The sequence below is a fragment of the Embiotoca jacksoni genome, unplaced genomic scaffold, assembly GCF_022577435.1.
Source record: "Embiotoca jacksoni isolate LCO1_2020_lvr unplaced genomic scaffold, fEmbJac1.0.p SCAF_16, whole genome shotgun sequence".
Taxonomy (NCBI): Eukaryota; Metazoa; Chordata; class Actinopteri; family Embiotocidae; genus Embiotoca; species Embiotoca jacksoni.
In genome coordinates, this window is record NW_027185296.1 from 12,784,467 (window position 1) to 12,803,545 (window position 19,079).

At 46.2% G+C, this 19,079-nt stretch overlaps 2 protein-coding genes across 3 annotated transcripts in view; both read left to right on the top strand.

Annotated features, from left to right (window-relative positions):
* The first annotated feature begins 974 nt into the window (after positions 1–974).
* commd2 (COMM domain containing 2) lies at positions 975–4,609 on the top strand. The gene is made up of 6 exons (XM_069150976.1): positions 975–1,092; positions 2,053–2,130; positions 2,323–2,405; positions 2,860–2,934; positions 3,024–3,122; positions 3,626–4,609. The coding sequence occupies exons 1-6, from the start codon at positions 1,026–1,028 to the stop codon at positions 3,833–3,835; spliced, it is 612 nt and encodes a 203-aa protein (XP_069007077.1). The 5' UTR covers positions 975–1,025; the 3' UTR covers positions 3,836–4,609.
* Positions 4,610–5,153: 544 nt separating this feature from the next.
* trappc8 (trafficking protein particle complex subunit 8) overlaps positions 5,154–19,079 on the top strand; it is a 29,398-nt gene continuing 15,472 nt past the window's right edge. Inside the window, exons 1-8 of one of the 2 annotated variants that reach the window (XM_069150967.1) lie at positions 5,154–5,450; positions 7,405–7,614; positions 9,295–9,378; positions 10,993–11,082; positions 11,869–12,043; positions 12,228–12,381; positions 12,831–12,927; positions 18,558–18,820. In XM_069150967.1, coding sequence (XP_069007068.1) covers positions 5,294–5,450; positions 7,405–7,614; positions 9,295–9,378; positions 10,993–11,082; positions 11,869–12,043; positions 12,228–12,381; positions 12,831–12,927; positions 18,558–18,820 — 1,230 coding nt within the window. In that variant the 5' untranslated portion in view covers positions 5,154–5,293. The remainder of the gene's footprint in view (positions 5,451–7,404; positions 7,615–9,294; positions 9,379–10,992; positions 11,083–11,868; positions 12,044–12,227; positions 12,382–12,830; positions 12,928–18,557; positions 18,821–19,079) is intronic. The other variant, XM_069150968.1, reaches the window with a different exon arrangement.

Genomic DNA, 19,079 nt, shown 5'->3' on the forward strand with positions numbered 1-19,079 from the left:
CAAACTCGCCTGTTAGAGATTTATTTGTTAACGTCACTCTGTCATCTCCAAACACAGTGAACGTTGTCTTTTTGAAACAGTTCTTCCATGGTTTGTCTCTAAGCACCAACATGTGGAACAAACTGTGGAAACATTGGTTCCTTCACATTTTATTTTTTTTCTGATGATCTGATTTGATGAGAGCCCAAAAGCCATCTCGTCTCTTTGTGTCCTTTGTCTTCGGTGTCCCTTTCTCCTGTTTAGCCACAGTTGTCTTCCACTGAATTGTTGCTTGCTGTCTTCTTCCACGTTAAAGATGCTGAGGAATGACGTATGACATCAGCTTGAGCTTGTGACATCACAAACTTAGGGAAGTCCAAACAGCACAGATGCTGAATACAGGCGTGATGAGTCCGACCTCAGGTGGAGACAAAGCTCAGCAGCGTCCAGGACACGTCCCAGCTGTCCATCTCGGAGTTAGACTGTCCGTGTGATGCCGACACCACACAGTCCACGTCTTTCAAAGGATCCTGCAGTGAAGAGCTGCTCGTTCTCTGGAACCTGAAGAGAAAACCTTTCACTCAAATTGATGCCGTTTGTCTGTCTGCTTTGTTTTCTTTCTTTTTTTAGACTAAAGCTCCACCAATCACAGACCTGGACCATTCCCAGTTTGCTTTGATTGAAATCTCTATTATAAACTGTAGGAAAATGACATTTTGAATAAAAATCTGCTTGGAATTAAATTGAGTTTTAATAAAACTAAATTAAAATTTCCTTCAAATGAGCAGAGTTTGACAAACGCAGTGTTTTTTTGGTCAGTTCAATATTTTTCTATATTTGATATTATTTCATTGTTTTATCTAATACTGTGTTTTTAATCACGTGAAACGGTCAAGTCGCAGGAAGTCCAGACTCAGCAGGAACATCAGAGTCCAGAAGGGGGCGGTGCTGCAGTAAGGAGTAAAGCAGTGAAACACCACAGAAGAAGAGTCACTGTCGCCTTGTGTTTCCGGGTCTGCCTCCTGCCTGAGGAGCTGCTGTTCAGGATGCTGCTGGTTCTGTCTGAGGAACACAAAGAACACCTGTCCTTCCTGCAGAAGGTGGACTCCGCAGGTGAGTGACTCCGAGCTCTGACGTCAGCTCCGTGCTTCCGGGCTGTGACGCGTCAGCTGACTAAGAGCACGAGCTCCGCAGCTGAGACCGGATGTAGTGAAGTCTCACCACTTCTGATGCTTTATACAGTTCTGTTCATGTTTGAGGCCCTTTGAGAGCAGAACTGAGATTAAGTTCATCTCATCTGTTTCTGGATGAATGCTTTGTTTATGAAACACAGTCACACATTAACATTCATTTAATACCCGTGAAGATGTTTCATAAACGTCTATTTAAAGTTCTGTAGTTCCTCCTGTAGAGTAAAGTTCTGTAGTTCCTCCTGTAGAGTAAAGTTCTGGTACCGAACTTCCATTTTGCTTCATTATTACAAAACTAACGTTGATGAAGACTCGAAATCCCGTACAGAAAAAAACACGTTTCCACATATTTTTTATGAGCATATTAACCAAATGAGAAGAAATTACGGCTGAAACCAAACCTCAATATGGAAACAAACAATTTTCAATTCAATATATTCGGGTACCAAATTATGGGATGCCTATACACTCTCATCCATCACCGTATCTGTATGCTATTATATTGTTTTTGCTGTGGTTGTTGTGACCTGGACTCTGTTGTTATTTGTTTCCATTATTCATTATTTGTTGACATTATTTAGGTGGAGGCTTCAAATAAGCCCACTGGTTTTTTTTGCCTCTCTGTACTGAATTTTATTTATTTTATAAAAATCTTGTGTGTTTTTAATTTGTGCAAAATAAATCCAATCATGTATGACTTCATGCAGCCTGTGTGTGAACGTGAGTCGGTGTCTTCCAGTAGAATACGTTTTATTTTAACACCGTTCCCATCAATGTTTAGATGTGGAGGGGACGAGGGACGACATGTATTTACTGTGTGTGTGTGTGTGTCTGTGTGTGTGTGTGTGTGTGTGTGTGTGTGTGTGTGTGTGTGTGTCCTCAGTGGTCGGAGAGTTCGGTCGCATCGCGCTGGAGTTCCTGCGGAGAGGAACGAGCTCTAAGATCTACGAGGGAGCAGCCAGTGAGTGTTCCAGTGATCAGATTATTAGGAACACCTCTCTGGAGATCTGTTCACTCAGTCAGTCACATGATAAAAGCACGTTTTATTTTCATTATTATTGCAGATTCAATCATTCAGGCCTTTTTCCTCGTCGTGCCCCTGATGCTCGTGAACCAGACTTCCCGTTCGCTCACGCTGTGTCACTGCTTGCAGGGAAGCTGTGTGTTCCTGTGGAGATGGTGCAGCATGGCGTGGAGGGGCTGATGTTCCTGATGACGGAGAGCTCCAAACACATGGTGAGCAGCGCTGTCGCTGTGGATCTGTCTTGGTTTGGGGAGAAGACGCTCGAGGCCTCACGTTCAGAGAAAACATTCATGTCATTCATGACAGCTGGGTAGAATTTAATCACATCATAAAACATGAATGAGGACAACTGATAGTAAATTACTGCATTTTCAGTCACGATGTAATAAACAAGAGGTTTATGGGAAATTATACCGTGACACCGACAAGACACCGGAGCAGATGGGTCCTTTAGAGGAGTTGGTGTTGATCTGTGTCATGATGTGAAACATGAAGGTGGAGAGAAGGTGGAGGTTCTTCTACTGTTGGTTTTTCACTGTAACAATGTCGACAGTTGCTTTCAGACCAAATGAACATTTATCAGGACCCAGAGTGAAATACACACCTGATTTTGTGTGTGTGTGTGTGTGTGTGTGTGTGTGTGTGTGTGTGTGTGTGTGTGTGTAGATCTCTGAGGTGGATTTCCTGGACTCTGTGCTGGTTTTGGGGTTCGGTGAGGAGCTGAATCAGATCCTGTTGCAGGTGACTTGAGACTGTGATTGATCCAAAGAGATGATGTGATGTGTTCACTGTGTGTCGGACAGCTGACCGCTCTCTGCTGTTTCTTCCAGCTCTACCAGCAGCATCACAGTCAGATCCGCAGCATCCTGAGTCAGCTGCCCTCCAATCTGCCCGCCTACCACAACCTGGAGTGGAGACTGGACGTTCAGGTGTGTGTTTAGAGGAGGTGGTGGGGGGAGGGGGACTGAGATCTTTTGATTTGAAGAATAAATACAGTTTTTCCATTTAAAAAAGTAAAAGTCTTTTGAAAGTTCATGTTGTCCAGGAAGCTCTAAACATGAATATCAAAACATCTTCAACTTGCCTGTTGGACCAGCAGATATTTGTGATGTCACAAATTGTGCTGATTGTTAAACAGGTTTTCAGGTAAGCTCAGAGAAACTTTCCTTACATCAGGAGATTCATGTAGAAACTGTACAATAAGATGGAAGAAAAACGTATTTTGAATCAATTATGAAGATCACGGCATTCGTCGCTATGAGCCTGTGTGACATCAGCACATGACATCATCAGCACATGACATCATCAGCATGTGACATCATCAGCTTGCAGGAAGTGAGTATGGGAAGGAGACAGGTGTGTAGGTGTGTGTGGGCAGCAGATGGTCAGTGTTCAGGCTGTTTCTCAGCCGTCTTGTTTCTTTCCCTCTCAGCTGGCGAGTCGCTCGCTGCGCCAGCAGGTCGTTCCCATGCTGACGATGCGTCTGCTGCTGACGAGAAGCTGCGACGGCCGCAGTGACTGCAGCAGCAGGGTCCTGCACACAGACCCCTCCACCCTCCTGCACCTCATCTCCACCCTGGAGGCCGCTCTGGCCGGCATGAAAACCAGCCACGCTCGCCGCATATTGCGCAACATCAAATGATCATTCCTCTGTGTAGCGTTGTGCCTCCTGCAGAAACACCACCTGACCTCCTGCAGAAACACCACCTGACCTGCAGAAACACCACCTGACCTGCAGAAACACCACCTGACCTCCTGCAGAAACACCACCTGACCTCCTGCAGAAACACCACCTGACCTGCAGAAACACCACCTGACCGCCTTCTAAACGTCCAGCAGACTGAATGTTTGTCTCTTCGGATGTTGAAGAGAGTTGTTGCGTTTGTCCCCTCCATTAAAACAGGTGCCAGGACTGTATATATATATATATATATATAATTATATATATATAATGTTTGTACGGTGCATTCACAGGTGAGACAAAGATGATCTGACTCTTGTGTTCGTGGGAGAGGCTCCACCTACTGAAGTTAAATGGCGGTAAGGAAGCTGATGAGATGAAGCGTGAGGTTTGATTCAGTCACTTCACTTTTCATGGTGCTGCAGGATATGAAGGAACAGGGAGAAAGGGTCAGCTGATGCCAGCTTTGGAGAACTTCTGTGATTTTTGGGAGGCTGATGGATGCCGATCAGAATTATTGATTATTGATGATTCATTCCTTTCCTCCCAGAGTTTGGAACTGAAATCTGGAGACAAGTAGAAACCTCACCGGGAGACAGAGCCTCAAGGTTTCTCTTCTTTCTTTGTATTCCTGTTATTCGTTCTGCTGACTTCAGAACTCACGACTCACTAAAACACTTTGTTGTTTTATTTAGAACCCATTTGACAATAAAATTCTATCACATACAAATAAAAGTTGTATTCTTCAATCTTCTTTCTGGTGTCATCATGCGTTTGGGTCCCAGTGAACTGTACAGTATATGATCTGACTAAATAGGGCCTCAGCAGATGGGCGGGGCCCTATCCTGGACCCTGGTCCTGGACCCTGGTCCTGGACCAAAACCCTCAGTTACCAGCAGTCAAACTACCGGAGGACAAACTCACATTTTCAGGAAGGACCTCAAACAAAAAGCAAGGCCCTCGATGTCATGTGGAAAACACATCTGGGTGTTCTCACTTATGAAAAGGAAAAAGTTTAATGTTATTAATGAGATGTTTCCTTCATTTAAGAGTTTTAGATCTAAAGCTGAGGGATCATTACAAGATGAAGCTCCGTCAACAGGACTTCACTTTCATTCTACAGTTAAAAATGTTTCCTATAAAAACTAACTTTCTACATATCCCCTTACGTAGGCAGTTTTGTGTGCACATAATGTTCATTTGAAAAAACATAGAAGGTGTTTCCGGTTTGGATCAGGCAGTGACGTCAGGGGAGAATCACCTGACCGTTCCAGTGCTACACAGGAAGAGGGCTGTCGGATTCAACATGGCGGCCGTCTGCTGATACAGGAGGAGTTGCCTGAAGCGATGAAACAGTGAGAGTCGAAGCGGCGGACAGGTACTCGGTTCGGTGTGTTGCTGGTTCTGACCCGGTCCGACATGGCCCAGTGTGTTCAGTCGGTGCAGGAGTTCGTCCAGGACTCGTTCGTCCCGATGGTGGCCGTCTTATGCAGCGACGAGGCGGAGAGAGTGACTCGCAAGAACAACCTGAGTTTCACGGAGCTGCTGCGGCCTTTCTGCAGACTGACGTCCGAAGGTAGGAGCTTGTTTCCGGCCAGCAGAGGTCCCGACTGGCGGCCTGCTGACTGTCCCGGACCCTGGAGAGGAAGGCCCGACATCTGCGGCCTGACCCGCTAGCAGGCGGCTAGCAGCCTGCAGTGAGACGGAGCAGCTGCGGGGGACAGGAGTGGGACAGGGAGGACAGGGGGGGGGGGACAGACGAAGTCCACACCTGATACCCGAGAGGGGAAATAGAGAAACCTGACGTTTGAAGGCTGGTCTCCAGGACAACATGGACACGGAGCCGCTCTGTCACAACCAGGGGGACAGGAAGGAAGCTGATTGGCTAATTGGGCTTCTGAAGGAGGGACACCGGGACATAGACGGTGTCCTAGGTACCGGGACATAGACGGTGTCCTAGGTACCGGGACATAGACCGTGTCCTAGATACTGGCACATAAACCGTGTCCTAGGTACCGGACATAGACCGTGTCCTAGGTACCGGGACATAGACGGTGTCCCAGGTACCGGGACATAAACGGTGTACTAGATACCGGGTTATAGACCGTGTCCTAGATACCGGGGCATAGACCGTGTCCTAGGTACCGGGACATAAACCGTGTCCTAGATACCGGTCCACTCAGAGACCGGGACATAAACCGCGTCCTAGACACTGGTCCACACAGAGACATAAACTGCGTCCTAGACACTGGTCCACACAGAGACATAAACCGTGTCCTAGATACCGGTCCACACAGAGACATAAACTGCGTCCTAGACACCGGTCCACACAGAGACATAAACTGCATGCTAGATACCCGTCCACACAGAGACCGAGACATAAACCGCGTCCTAGATATCGGTCCGAGAGAGACTGAGACATAAACCATGTCCTAGATACCCGTCCACACAGAGACATAAATCACATCTTAAATACCGGTCCACTCAGAGACATAAATCATGTCCTAGATACCGGTCCACACAGTGACTGAGACATAAACCGTGTCCTAGATACCCGTCCACACAGTGACCGAGACATAAACCGTGTCCTAGATACCCGTCCACACAGAGACCGAGACATAAACCGCGTCTTAGATATCGGTCCGAGAGAGACCAATACATAAGCCGCGTCCTACATACCAGTCCACACAGAGACATAAACCGTGTCCTAGATATCGGTCCACCCAGAGACCAAGACGTAAACCGCGTCCTAGATACCGGTCCACCCAGAGACCAAGACGTAAACCGCGTCCAAATACCGGTCCACACAGAGACATAAACCGCGTCCTAGATACCGGTCCACTCAGAGACCAGGACATAAACCGTGTCCTAGATACCGGTCCACTCAGAGACCAGGACATAAACCGTGTCCTAGATACCGGTCCACTCAGAGACCAGGACATAAACCGTGTCCTAGATACCGGTCCACTCAGAGACCAGGACATAAACCGTGTCCTAGATACCGGTCCACTCAGAGACCAGGACATAAACCGTGTCCTAGATACCGGTCCACTCAGAGACCAGGACATAAACCGTGTCCTAGATACCGATCCTCTCAGTAGACCCGAGAGCATCATTATGCTGCGATGGCAGCAGCCGGCTCTTTACTTATTGTGAATAATAAATATAATAATGTAAAAAAGATGTGAGTAACGCTGAATATCTTAATATCTGTCATGTCCACGTCTTGTTTAGTTTGGGTACATCATGTGTAGATATCTATCACACCAATATTATCATGAAGGATTTGATGTGGAGGATTTGTACGACACATATCTGTTGGATTTTGATCCCCGCAGTGATTTTCATATTTGGCCCTCTTGCTGTTGAAGTTCAGTAGCCGTGCCCGAGAAGAGCTGCAGCCACAAGGAGGCTAACGGACTAAATTGAGATTTCTTTTGAGGTTTCAAACCGTAGCCGAAGACAGTGAGAGACTGTTTTCTGAGTGAAATGCAGTGACAGAGTTCTTGTCTTCTTTCTTTTTTTTGCAGGTCACATCCGGGATCCCAACAACCAGGTTCAGGCTGTGAAGAACCTGAGAATCTGCGTCAACAACGTGGTGACGAGTCCGAGCCCAGCATCTGCTGCCCTGAGCCCCGCCCAGCGCCGACTGCTCAATGAAGTGGTGTTATCCTGCCAGCCACAAGAGGGCGCTGGCACCAATGTCCTGACAACAGGAGACTATGACCTCAACGTCAGTGGTAAGCTCCAGAAGGACATGTTGGAAAATATCAATATTCTAACAGAAACACAGAACACAATCATTTTTGTAGTTATTATTTATTATTATTTAATTTAATTTCAATAGCCCCAAATCACAACACAAGTTATTTCAAAACAATTATCATCGTAAAGTCTTTACAACATTATAGAGAGAGACCCAACAGTTTAACAATTTCCAAAGGAGCGACAGCTGGAGGGAAAAACTCCCGTTTAACAGGAAGAAACCTCCAACAGAACCAGACTCAGAGACTGGAGAACAGCTGCTGTTGGAGTAAGGGGAGAGCGGAGAGAGAAAAGAACAGCATAGCGACACAACACATAATAAACAGTGGGCAGGTTGCCAGTTACCACCGATCAAAAACATGCAGCTGCAGAGGAGGGAGAGACGAACCACAGGAGAGAGAACACAAAGGTAGTTCATTGCATTTGTGCCATATAAATATATGGAGATTGAAAGGGAAAGGAGAAGAGCTCAGTGCATCATGGGAGATTCCCCAGCAGCCTAGACCTATAACAGCATAACTAACCTGAGTCAGCTCTAACAATAGGCTTCATCAAAAAAGGAACATTTGAATCTTGGTCTCAAAAGTTAGAGAAGGTTGTCCCCTCAGACACTAGGGAGGAAAACTTAGTTTTAACAGGAAGAACCCAGAGTGAGCTGAGGAGCCTGAAAGATGAAGGCTCGGCTTCTCAGTCGGCTTCTTGGATACTCTGGAACCACAAGCCCTCTGTTAGGATGACACTGCAATGTAAGATCTTTAAAATATGATTGAGCTTGGCCATTAAGAACTTTGTATGTAAAGAGAAGAGTTTAAAATTCTAGTCCTGATTCAACAGGAAGTCCACCGTGTGTTGTTGTTAAACCCGGTCAGTGCCCTCGCTGCAGCGTTTTGGATCATCTGAAAGATTTCACAGAGTTACTGAACCATCCTGATGATAACGATTACAATCGTCCAGCCTTGAGGTAACAAATGCAAATGAGTTCCAGCTTCACTGTGAGACAAGATGTTTCTGATTTTGATGAAAAATGTGAATTTATGTGTGAATTAATGAATCCTGCTAAAAAAAATTAGATTCCTCACGGCGGTGCTGGACGCCAGGACAATGTGGACAACAGACATGTGACTGAGATGTTGGAGTGAAAATCTTTGGTGGCATTTAAAAGAAGCAGTGGGAGCATGAAAGCAGGATATGAGCAAGCTGTACACCAAAAGCAGGCAAAGTTCTCAAAGAGAGATGTGTCAGAAGGTTTTTGAGAAATCATTTTCTTTTGTGGGTCTTTTTTGAGAAGTTTGTCTCTTCAGTAAGTGGTGAGCTTATCAGAAATGTCATATATTCAATTCAATTCAATATGATAATCACCCGACTGTCCTTCCAGTGTCGGGGCTTGAATATTTCTGATTGCAACTGTATGGACTGGAAATGAAGATATCCAGTCCAGGGGGAATATGTGAGATAATGTGACAGGATTGAAATGTGAATAATGATTTTACAGAGTTACTGTTCTCTTTAAGTTAAACTGACGCTTCATAAAGCTGCAGTGACATTTACAAACTGATTGTCGGCTGTCAGATCTCCGTAACAATTTTCCCTCGATCATCTGTAAAGTTGAACTCTAATACTAACACGAGCCCCTGCTCTCTGCTTCCACCTATCAGATGACTCTTTTAAAGCTAGCCTCCCCTGGTACAGTGTCTGGAGAGAAACACGCTTGGAGATCAACTCCTCCAAGTACCACACAGGTATCACTGTCTGCTGCTCATGTGTGGATAGTCGTAGACCTCTGAGCCCTGCTCCTCTCCTCCTCCCAGTAGCTGTGTAGTCTTTGTGCTGGCTGCTTTTTCATTGTACTGAGATCAGAAGTATGAATTCAATGTATATTACGATAAAGGGTAAAAAGAGTACATGACAAAAAGAAAAAGAAGAGAATGAGATCATCATTTATCAGCTTTATTTAAATTTATTTTAACCAACTTGATTTTTCTTTTCATTCCTCATCATATTCCTCTCTAAACAATCCTTTAAATGTACCTTCAACTGTGAATGAGTTTGCAAAGTCTGTTTCAATTTGAAAGCTATGAATTACTTACCTAATAATTATGGTGTTACCTCAGATGATGGTTTACAGGATCTGTACATGATAAATCCATGAGGCTATAAATAAGATCAGCCTTGTGTAATGGTTGCCTGTAAAGTAATATAAAGTGTACACAGTATATGTATTTACATATATGCACACACTACAGGTCAAATGTTTTCCAAAACTTCCATGGTTCCAGTTTTTGTTGAAATTCATGCAGTTTAATTTTGCAGCCTGATATCAGGCCGAAAGCATTGCAAAAAAAAAACAGCGGGTTTTTTTTTTTTTTTTTTGGGGGGGGGGGGGATTTGGAGTTTTCTAAAACTTTTGACCAGTTTCATGTACTCTTGTGGATTAATTTGTTGGTACTCTCCCATGATCTTGTTGGAGGACCAGTACCTGTAACTGAGACAGCTTTGGGACACTGGGCCCTGATAGTCTTCAGATTTCATTGAGCTGCACAGATTCAACACTGAGCTGATGGGACTTTACCAAGAAGCTCCAGTTTGTCTCATCTGTCCAAAGGAAGTTCTCCCAGAAGCACTGTGGCTTATCATTATGCATTTGAGAAAACTCTAGTATTTCTTTGTTCAGTTTTTCTTCCAACAGTGGAGATCTCCTGGCTCTCCTCCCATGGAGCCCACTGCTGCTCAAAAAGCAGATCAGAAGCCGACGTAGCGACACCTCAGACTTCCACTTCAAAGTTCTGCTTGGTCCGTTGTGGACCATCAGCACCGTCCTCTTGTTCAGTCTGGGCTCCACGTTCCTCCTGCAGCTGCATCAGACAGTTTGACTCCAGTCCCATGGACCTGAAACTGGTTCCTAGTATGTGCAGCTGTAGTCTCAGGAACATGAAGCTGTTTGGAGATGAAACTCTTCCAGCCTTGAACATGCTGAGAGATCATTTTCACTCATCTCCTCAGACTGATCTCCTATTTCTCTTCTTTTTTTTTTTTCTGGTCGTACCAACAAATCTGTCAGGGCCGTTTCAAGATAAAATTGTCTTTGTTTACTTGAGAAAAACTGTTTTAATTTCATCATTTCTCAGGAGGAATAAAAATTAGTTTTATATGAACTGTTAAAGGTACCAACATATTCATCCACAATTGTGTGTGTGTGTATATATATATATAAATATATATGTGTGTGCGTGTTTGTATATGAATGTGTACTGTACATACATAGATAAGCTGGATGTATAACGTATAGTAGGAGGTAATGGCTGATGGTTGTTTGTTGGATGAAACTGTTTCTTATTTAGTTTTTCTGTTCCCAGTAACGACGCCGTGGTTTGAAGCCTACAGGGAGAACTTCCTGCAGTCGATGCCTGCTGCCGACCACGAGTTCCTCAATCACTACCTTGCCTGTATCCTTCTGAAAGCACTCAGATCTGGTCACGGGTCAAGTTGGCATGCAGCGTCGGCTCATTTCAGGTCCAGCGATACCGGTGTAACAAATGATAATGTCGCAGTGGGTTTCTCAGACAACACCGGTAAATTAACACGACAGACTTTTATTAGTGAAGGCAGTTTAAAACAACATAAATAACCCCCTGCTCATCCTGCTGCAGCTGACACACAAACCGGGCCTGTTGGCATCATTCATGTCCCAGACTCCATTTTACGGTGAGGGTGTTGTGTGCTATGCGTTCACTTTAGCAGAACTTGGGGGAAGTAACCTTGAAGTCTGAAAAACCCACTGAGAGGAGATGGTGAGGGAAACGTAAAGAGGTTTGAACAGACAGGTCTGTAACAGATGTATTTACATAAAAAAATATGACCAGTAGTCTGAATCTCCTGTCAATCACCTCAAAGCCGCTGAAATAATGATTATTTTAGCAGTTAGCAAATGATTCCAGGTGTCAGATGTTTCATGTTGGTAAAATGTGATTAGTGCACAGAAAAATTCATGACTGTGTCCCTTCAATAGAGGAGCACTCCGACAAAACAAAATCCATTTCTTTTAACTCCAACCCACTCACAGTTAGAGCTGGATGATCAACTGGGTTTTTAAAGCTTTCAAAATGTATCTTCTCCACTTCCTTTTTCTTCTTCTTTATTCATAGTAATACTAGTCAGTAGCTCCCAGTGTAACTGTGGGAGCAGAGCCTTCTATGATGGCCGTTGTGTCCTTGACTTTGTGCGTCCGACAGGCCTGCTGGTGGTGTCCTCCACGGAGGCCGTCCCCGTGGAGCAGTTCCTCAAGCTCTCCCAGGAGCAGCACAGGATTCAGCACAGCGGAGAATACACGAACCCCAAGTGGTTCATCCCCAACACACTCAAGTACTATGTCCTACTGCACGACATGAGCGAGGCGGATGAACAGAGGTAGGCACTGGAAGGAGCTTCTTTGTGTTCAGCTGCAGTCGCAATTGGTTCTTCCTCATGTTCTCGTCCTGAAAACGGATAATCTAATTCTAAACAGAACTATTAAATATGCTGCTGTTTTTGTGATGCTCTGGTAAGAGTAAATTCTATTGTGTTGAATCTGTGGTCTTCCTTCCATCTCCAGGGCAGATGCAGTTTATGAGGACATGAAGCAGAGGTATGGTCCTCAGGGCTGCTACCTGTTGAAGATGAACTCCCGCACCGCCTCAGCTGAGGAGGATGAGCAGATCCCCGACCCCTGGAGTCAGTACCTGCACAAGAACAATCTGCGTAACCAGGTAGGCCCTGGAGCTTCCTGCACATGCACTGACTGACCGTGGACCTGCATCACTAGCTGGTATAAAGAGAGTAAATCAGCAGAAAATACGAGGCTCTGATGGAGAGCAGGGCCAAGAAAACAGAAATTACAAGTTTATTCAATGATAAAAATCCTCTTGGGTACTACACAGAATTTTAACATCAATGCTGTGGAGTTCGGACAAAAAAGTATATTATTGTATCCTCACCCATTTCACTCCTGCCTTCTTAGAATGAATACATCCCCCCCCCCCCCCAAAAAAAAAAGTACTACATATGTGGGAGGAGTGAATGGTGATGGATTTGGATTTGTGATCAACCCAAACATTTGTGCGTTCTATCACCCGAGGAGACGGGCGTCGACCTGACCATTGCTCTGTTGTGTGCTGCCAGAGATGTTCCTTTATTAACGTGGCGACTGTTACTGCAGGATGCGTTTGATGAACTGGCTGCGGCTGCGAATGATGCTGCTGACGAGAACAATGTCAGTGCAGCTGAACTGGACTGCAAATACCCTGCAGAGAAAGGTGAGCGTTCAACACTTCTGAGACGTTTCCTGTTTGGTCACAGATGTACTCGCTTTCATTGCCATGGTTACAGGTATAGTCATTTCCGTTACCATGGATACAGGTGTACTCGCTTTTGTTGCCGTGGTTTCATGTATACCCACTTTGTTGCTGTGGTTGCAGCTGTGTTCACTTTCATTGTCGTGGCTACAGGTTAACTCACTTTTGTTGCCGTGGTTACAGGTTAACTCACTTTTGTTGCCGTGGTTACAGGTTAACTCACTTTTGTTACAGTGGTTTCATGTATACTCACTTTTGTTGGTTTGTAGTTTGGGGCTGAGATCAAATATCCGACACTTCAACTTAAAAATAATCCAGTTATTGTAAAATGAATCATGAAATATGTGCGTTATGTTGTCCAGTGATGTGCTCCATTTTGTTGTGTACTGGACACCATAGCGGCCCAATCTAAGGCCCATGGGCCAAGTTTGTCCCGCATCTTTTGTTTTTGGCCCATTTGACAAGCTGTTGCTTCGTCTCCTTCTTCTAAAGTGCTGTAAAATCCTAACTTTAATGTTTATGAAATGTAACTTTTGTGCAGTTCATAATGTGATTTACTTCAGCCTGCAGCACAGTGCAGTTAAACCTAAAAAAGCATATTCAGTCAGAGCCCCCAAGTTATGAGCTGCCTGAGGAAATAAGGTCTGCAGAGTCAGTGACATCATTTAAATCTCTTCTTAAAACATCCTGTTATCGGAGAGCCTTTGCTGATTTTAGTTGATTTTAGTGGTCAATTGTTATTTCTTTTAATTTGTTTTTATGGTCGTTTTATCCGATCATTGTGTTGTTAAGGCTCGTTGGAATTCACGGGTTGTTTTATTTTAATGGCTTATTTTATGTGAATCCCTTTGTAACTTGAGACAGACAGACAGACAGACAGACAGACAGACAGACTTCATTAATCCCACAAGGGGAATTTTTTTTTTTGCTACAGCAGCATTATAGATACAGGAAAGAAATAAAACAACAGTAAAATATTAAATATAAAAATGCACAGTATATGCAATAAATAAAATAAAATAGAATAATTAAATTAAAACTAACTAAACAATAGTGCAAAGATTTAAACAAACAAGAAAACAGACAACCAACGGTGTTATTGTTGTGTGATGGATTTTGCCAGAGAGGAGTTATTGTACAGTCTTATTGTAGTGGACAGAAATGATCTCCTGTATCAGGAATGATCTCCTGTATCAGGAACCATCTTCTGTATCAGGAATGATCTCCTGTATCTGGAATGATCTCCTGTATCAGGAATGATCTCCTGTATCAGGAACCATCTTCTGTATCAGGAATGATCTCCTGTATCTGGAATGATCTCCTGTATCAGGAACGATCTCCTGTATCAGGAATGATCTCCTGTAGCTGTCCTTGTGACAGCAGCTGGAGGAGTCTTTTGGAGAACGTCCTCCTCTGTCCCTGCAGCAGGTGGTGGAGAGGGTGGTCTGGATTATCCAACATGGATAATAGTTTCCTCAGTGTCCTCCTCTCCACCACCTTTTCCAGGCTGTCCAGATTGCAGCCAATGATGGAGCCGGCCTTCTTAACCAGTTTGTTAAGTCTGTTGGTGTCTCCGGCTCCAATGCTGTCCCACCTCTCTCCACCTCTCCCCCCCAGCAGCCTACTAGAAGTACAGTTCACTGGCCACAACAGATGGTAGAACATCTCCAACATCTTGCTACACACATTGAAGTATTGGAGTTTCCTCAAGAAAAAGAGTCGACTCATCCCCTTCTTGTAGACAGCGTTGATGTTGGTCTTCCAGTTCAGTCTGTTGTCATGGAGACACCAGGTACTTGTACTCCTCAACCATGTCCACCTCCTCTCCCAGAACTCTCAGCGGTTGTGGAGCCCTCGTCTTCCTCCTGAAGTCGACCACCATCTCTCTGGTCTTGGCCACGTTCAGGAGGAGGTGATTTCTACCCGCCCACTCCACAATGTCCTCCACTACTGCCCTGTACTCCTCCTCCTGTCCATCCCTTATACACTGTCCACTGACTCCTCCTCCCATCCATCCCTTATACACTGTCCACTGACTCCTCCTCCCGTCCATCCCTTATACACCGTCCACTGACTCCTCCTCCCGTCCATCCCTTATACACCGTCCACTGACTCCTCCTCCCGTCCATCCCTTATACACCGTCCACTGACTCCTCCTCCCGTCCATCCCTTATACACCCTCCACTGACTCCTCCTCCCGTCCATCCCTTATACACCATCCACTGACTCATCCTCCCGTCCATCCCTTATACACCCTACCACTGCAGAGTCATCAGAGAACTTCTGCAGATGTCTTGACTCTGAGTTGTACTGGAAGTCAGTGTGTATAAGGTGAACAGGAAGGGAGACAGAACAGTTCCCTGAGGAGCTCCAATACCACTGACCACCGTATCAGACAGCACACTGCCCAGATGGACAAACTGTGGCCACTCACTCTCAGCGGCAGTGGTTGGATGGTGTTGAATGCACTGGAGAAATCAAAGAAAGTGATTCTCACAGAGTCACCGGTTCCATCCAGGTGAGACTGAGCTCGTTGCAGCAGGTAGATGAGGGCATCGTCCACTCCCACATGAGGCTGGTACGCAAATTGCAACGGGTCCAGAGAAGATTTCACCAGCGGCCTGAGGTGGGCCAAGACCAGCCTCTCCAGCACCTTCATCACATGAGATGTGAGGGCAACCGGTCGGTAGTCGTGGAGGCCAGATGGAGTCGTCTTCTTAGGGACTGGAACCAGGCAGGACGTCTTCCAAAGCACCGGGACCTCCTCCTGCTTCAGGCTCAGGTTGAAGAGGTGTTGTAGGACCTCAGCCAGCTGGACGCGCAGGTCTTCAGGACCCCGAGGCCAATGCTGTCAGGCCCTGCAGCCTTGCGCTGGTGGAGTCTCTCCAGCTGTCTCCTAACCTGGCCAGTCGTCACAGAGAGAGAGGGGGGTGGGGTGTCATGGCGTCGATGGTGGAAGAGCCCTTTGAAGTTGAGGGCTCTGTGTCCGTGCAGCTCACCAGGGGGACAGGAGGGGGGGAGGCAGCAGAGGTGTTTGGGAGGTGTAAGGTGTGGATGAGACAGATGAGGGTGGTGAACTAAACCTGTTGAAGAAACAGTTGAGCTGATTGTTCTTCTCCAGGTTCCCCCTGGTTGTTCCTCTCCAGGTTCCCTCTGGTTGTTCCTCTCCAGGTTCCCCCTGGTTGTTCCTCTCTAGGTTCCCCCTGGTTGTTCCTCTCCAGGTTCCCCCTGGTTGTCTCTCTCTCCCCTTGAACCCAGTAATCTCCTTCATACCGGTCCACACCTCCCTCACGTTGTTCTGTTGGAGTTTTGCCTCCAGCTTCCTCCTGTAGGAGTCCTTGCACTCCCTCATCTTCTCCTTCAGGTGGCGCTGCACTCTCCTGAGCTCCTCCCTGTCCCCAGACCTGAAGGCTGCTTTCTTCTGATTAAGAAGCACCCTCAGGTCACTGGTGATCCACGGCTTGAGTGTCCAGTCCGGGATGGTACGGTGGTGTGTTCACAGAATCTGATGTATTCTGTGATGCAGTCCATCATGCTGTTGATGTCCTCCCCATGTGGTCCACACAGCACATCCCAGTACGTGGACTCAAATCAGTCCTGCAGGGCGTCTTTAGCCTCCTGTGTCCACCTCCTCAATATAGTTTATTATTGTTGTTATTATTATATTATTATTGATGAACAATGATGGTGTTCTCTCCTGCTGATGCTTGTGTGCTGTTACTGTGTCCTACATCATTCACTTTGTGATCGAAGCAGTGACACACTGACGAGGAAACATTTCGAACAAACCAGCAAGACGACTGTTTTTGACTAGAATTTCAGCAAAATAATAAAATGAATTACCCAGAAGTGTTTGAACTATTCTGACATTTTGTTTTTGAGTTAGAATGTAAATTTTTCATAATATACACTGCTCCAAAAAATAAAGGGAACACTTAAACAACACATCCTAGATCTCAATGAATGAAATATTCCAGTTGAAAATCTTGATTCATTACATTGTGGAATGTGTTGAGAACAAAATAACATCAGAATGATCAATCGAAATCAGAATCATTATCCATGGAGGTCTGGATTCAGAATCATACTCCAAATAAAAGTGTAAAAATCAGATCACACGCTGATCCAACTTCTGTGGAGATTCCTGAAGACAAGTCCAAATGAGTCTCAGTAGTGTGTGTGTCCTCCACGTGCCTGTATCACTCCCTACAACGCCTGGTCATGCTCCTGATGAGACCACGGATGTTCTCCTGAGGGATCTCCTCCCAGACCCGGATCAAAGCATCGGTCCACTCCCGGACAGTCTGCGGTGGACGTGGCGTCAGCGGACGGAACGAGACGCGATGTCCCGGATGTGCTGGATTGGATTCGGGTCTGGGGAACGGGCGGGCCGGTCCGTAGCGTCGACGCCTTCATCGTGCAGGAACTGCTGACACACTCCAGCCACATGAGGCCGAGCATTGTCCTGCATCAGAAGAACCCAGGACCCACTGCACCAGCAGATGGTCTTCAATGGGTCTGAGGATCTCATCCCGGGACCTAATGGCAGTCAGGGTACCTCTGGCTAGCACACGGAGGGCTGCGCTGCCCTCCGAAGAAACGCCTCCCCAGACCGTCGCTGACCCGCCGCCGAACCGGTCCCGCTGGAGGATGTTGCAAGCAGCAGAACGTTCTCCACGGCGTCTCCAGACTCCGTCACGTCTGTCACATGCTCAGTGTGAACCTGCTCTCATCCGTGAAGACTACAGGGCGCCGACAGAGAAGCTGCCAATCTTGGTGTTCTCTGGCAAAGTCCGATCGCCCCGCACGGTGTTGGGCTGTAAGCACAGACCCCACTTGTGGACGTCGGGCCCTCGTACCGCCCTCATGGAGTTTGTTTCTGACAGTTTGAGCAGAAACATGCACATTAGTGGCCTGCTGGAGGTCATTTTGTAGGGCTCTGGCAGCACTCCTCCTGTTCCTCCTTGCACAAAGGAGCAGATAGCGGTCCCGCTGCCGGGTTGTTGTCCTCCTACGGCCCCCTCCACGTCTCCCGGTGGACCGGCCCGTCTCCCGGTATCTCCTCTGTCCTCTTGACACTGTGCTGACAGACACAGCAAACCTTCTTGCCACAGCGTGCATTGATGTGCCATCCTGGATGAGCTGCACTACCTGAACAACTTCTGTGGGTTGGAGACACCTCATGCTACCTCTAGTGGTGAGGACACTGGCAAAATGCAAAAGGGACCAACAATCATCCAGAAAGGACGAGGACAGAGAAACGGTCTGTGGTCACCACCTGCAGAACCGTTCCTTTATAGGGTTGTCTTGATAATTGCCTCATTTCCACCTGTTGTTTGTTCCATTTGTACAACAGCAGGTGAAACTGATCCACAATCAGTGTTGATCCAAACTGGACAGGTTGATTTCACAGAAGTGGGATTGATTGGAGTTACATTGTGTTTAAGTGTTCCCTTTATTTTTTGAGCAGTGTATATCACATTTTTATGACATGTAATAACATCACTTATTTGTGGCCCATGGCCCTCCATCAAGAATCTCATGTATACAGTGCAGCGAGTGAGCTTAGATTTCACGTTGTCTCCTCCCAGACGGTGTGTCCGCTAGCCTGGACAGCCATCCTCTCCAGCTGGACACAGGAAGCAGCTCAGGCAGCCTGCAGACCCTCGGTGCTGTCAGCAGCGACCCGAAGAAAGGCAGCAGAGATCCAGAGAGCCTGGCGTCGGGGGCCGGAAGCCACGGGGCGTGTCTGACCCTGAACGACCACGACCACATCAGACAGTTTATCCAAGAGTTCACCTTCAGAGGCCTGCTGCCACACGTAGAGAAGAACATCAGACAGCTGAACGACCAGGTATGACTTCATCAGTTACAGACAGACAACAGGTGAAACAACAGTATGATAAATCTGAAGATGATAAACTGAATGTTCAGAGGAGGTTATACAACTGTTTTCATTTAGATGAAATGTAGTTTGTGCTGACAGGTGTTTCTGTTATTTGGCCCCCTGTCTGTGTAACACAATACAGCATTACTCGACCTCCAATGAAATGCAGGTTTAAAATAGACCACTGAATCATCACCTCAAAAATTATTCTAATAAAAAATTATAA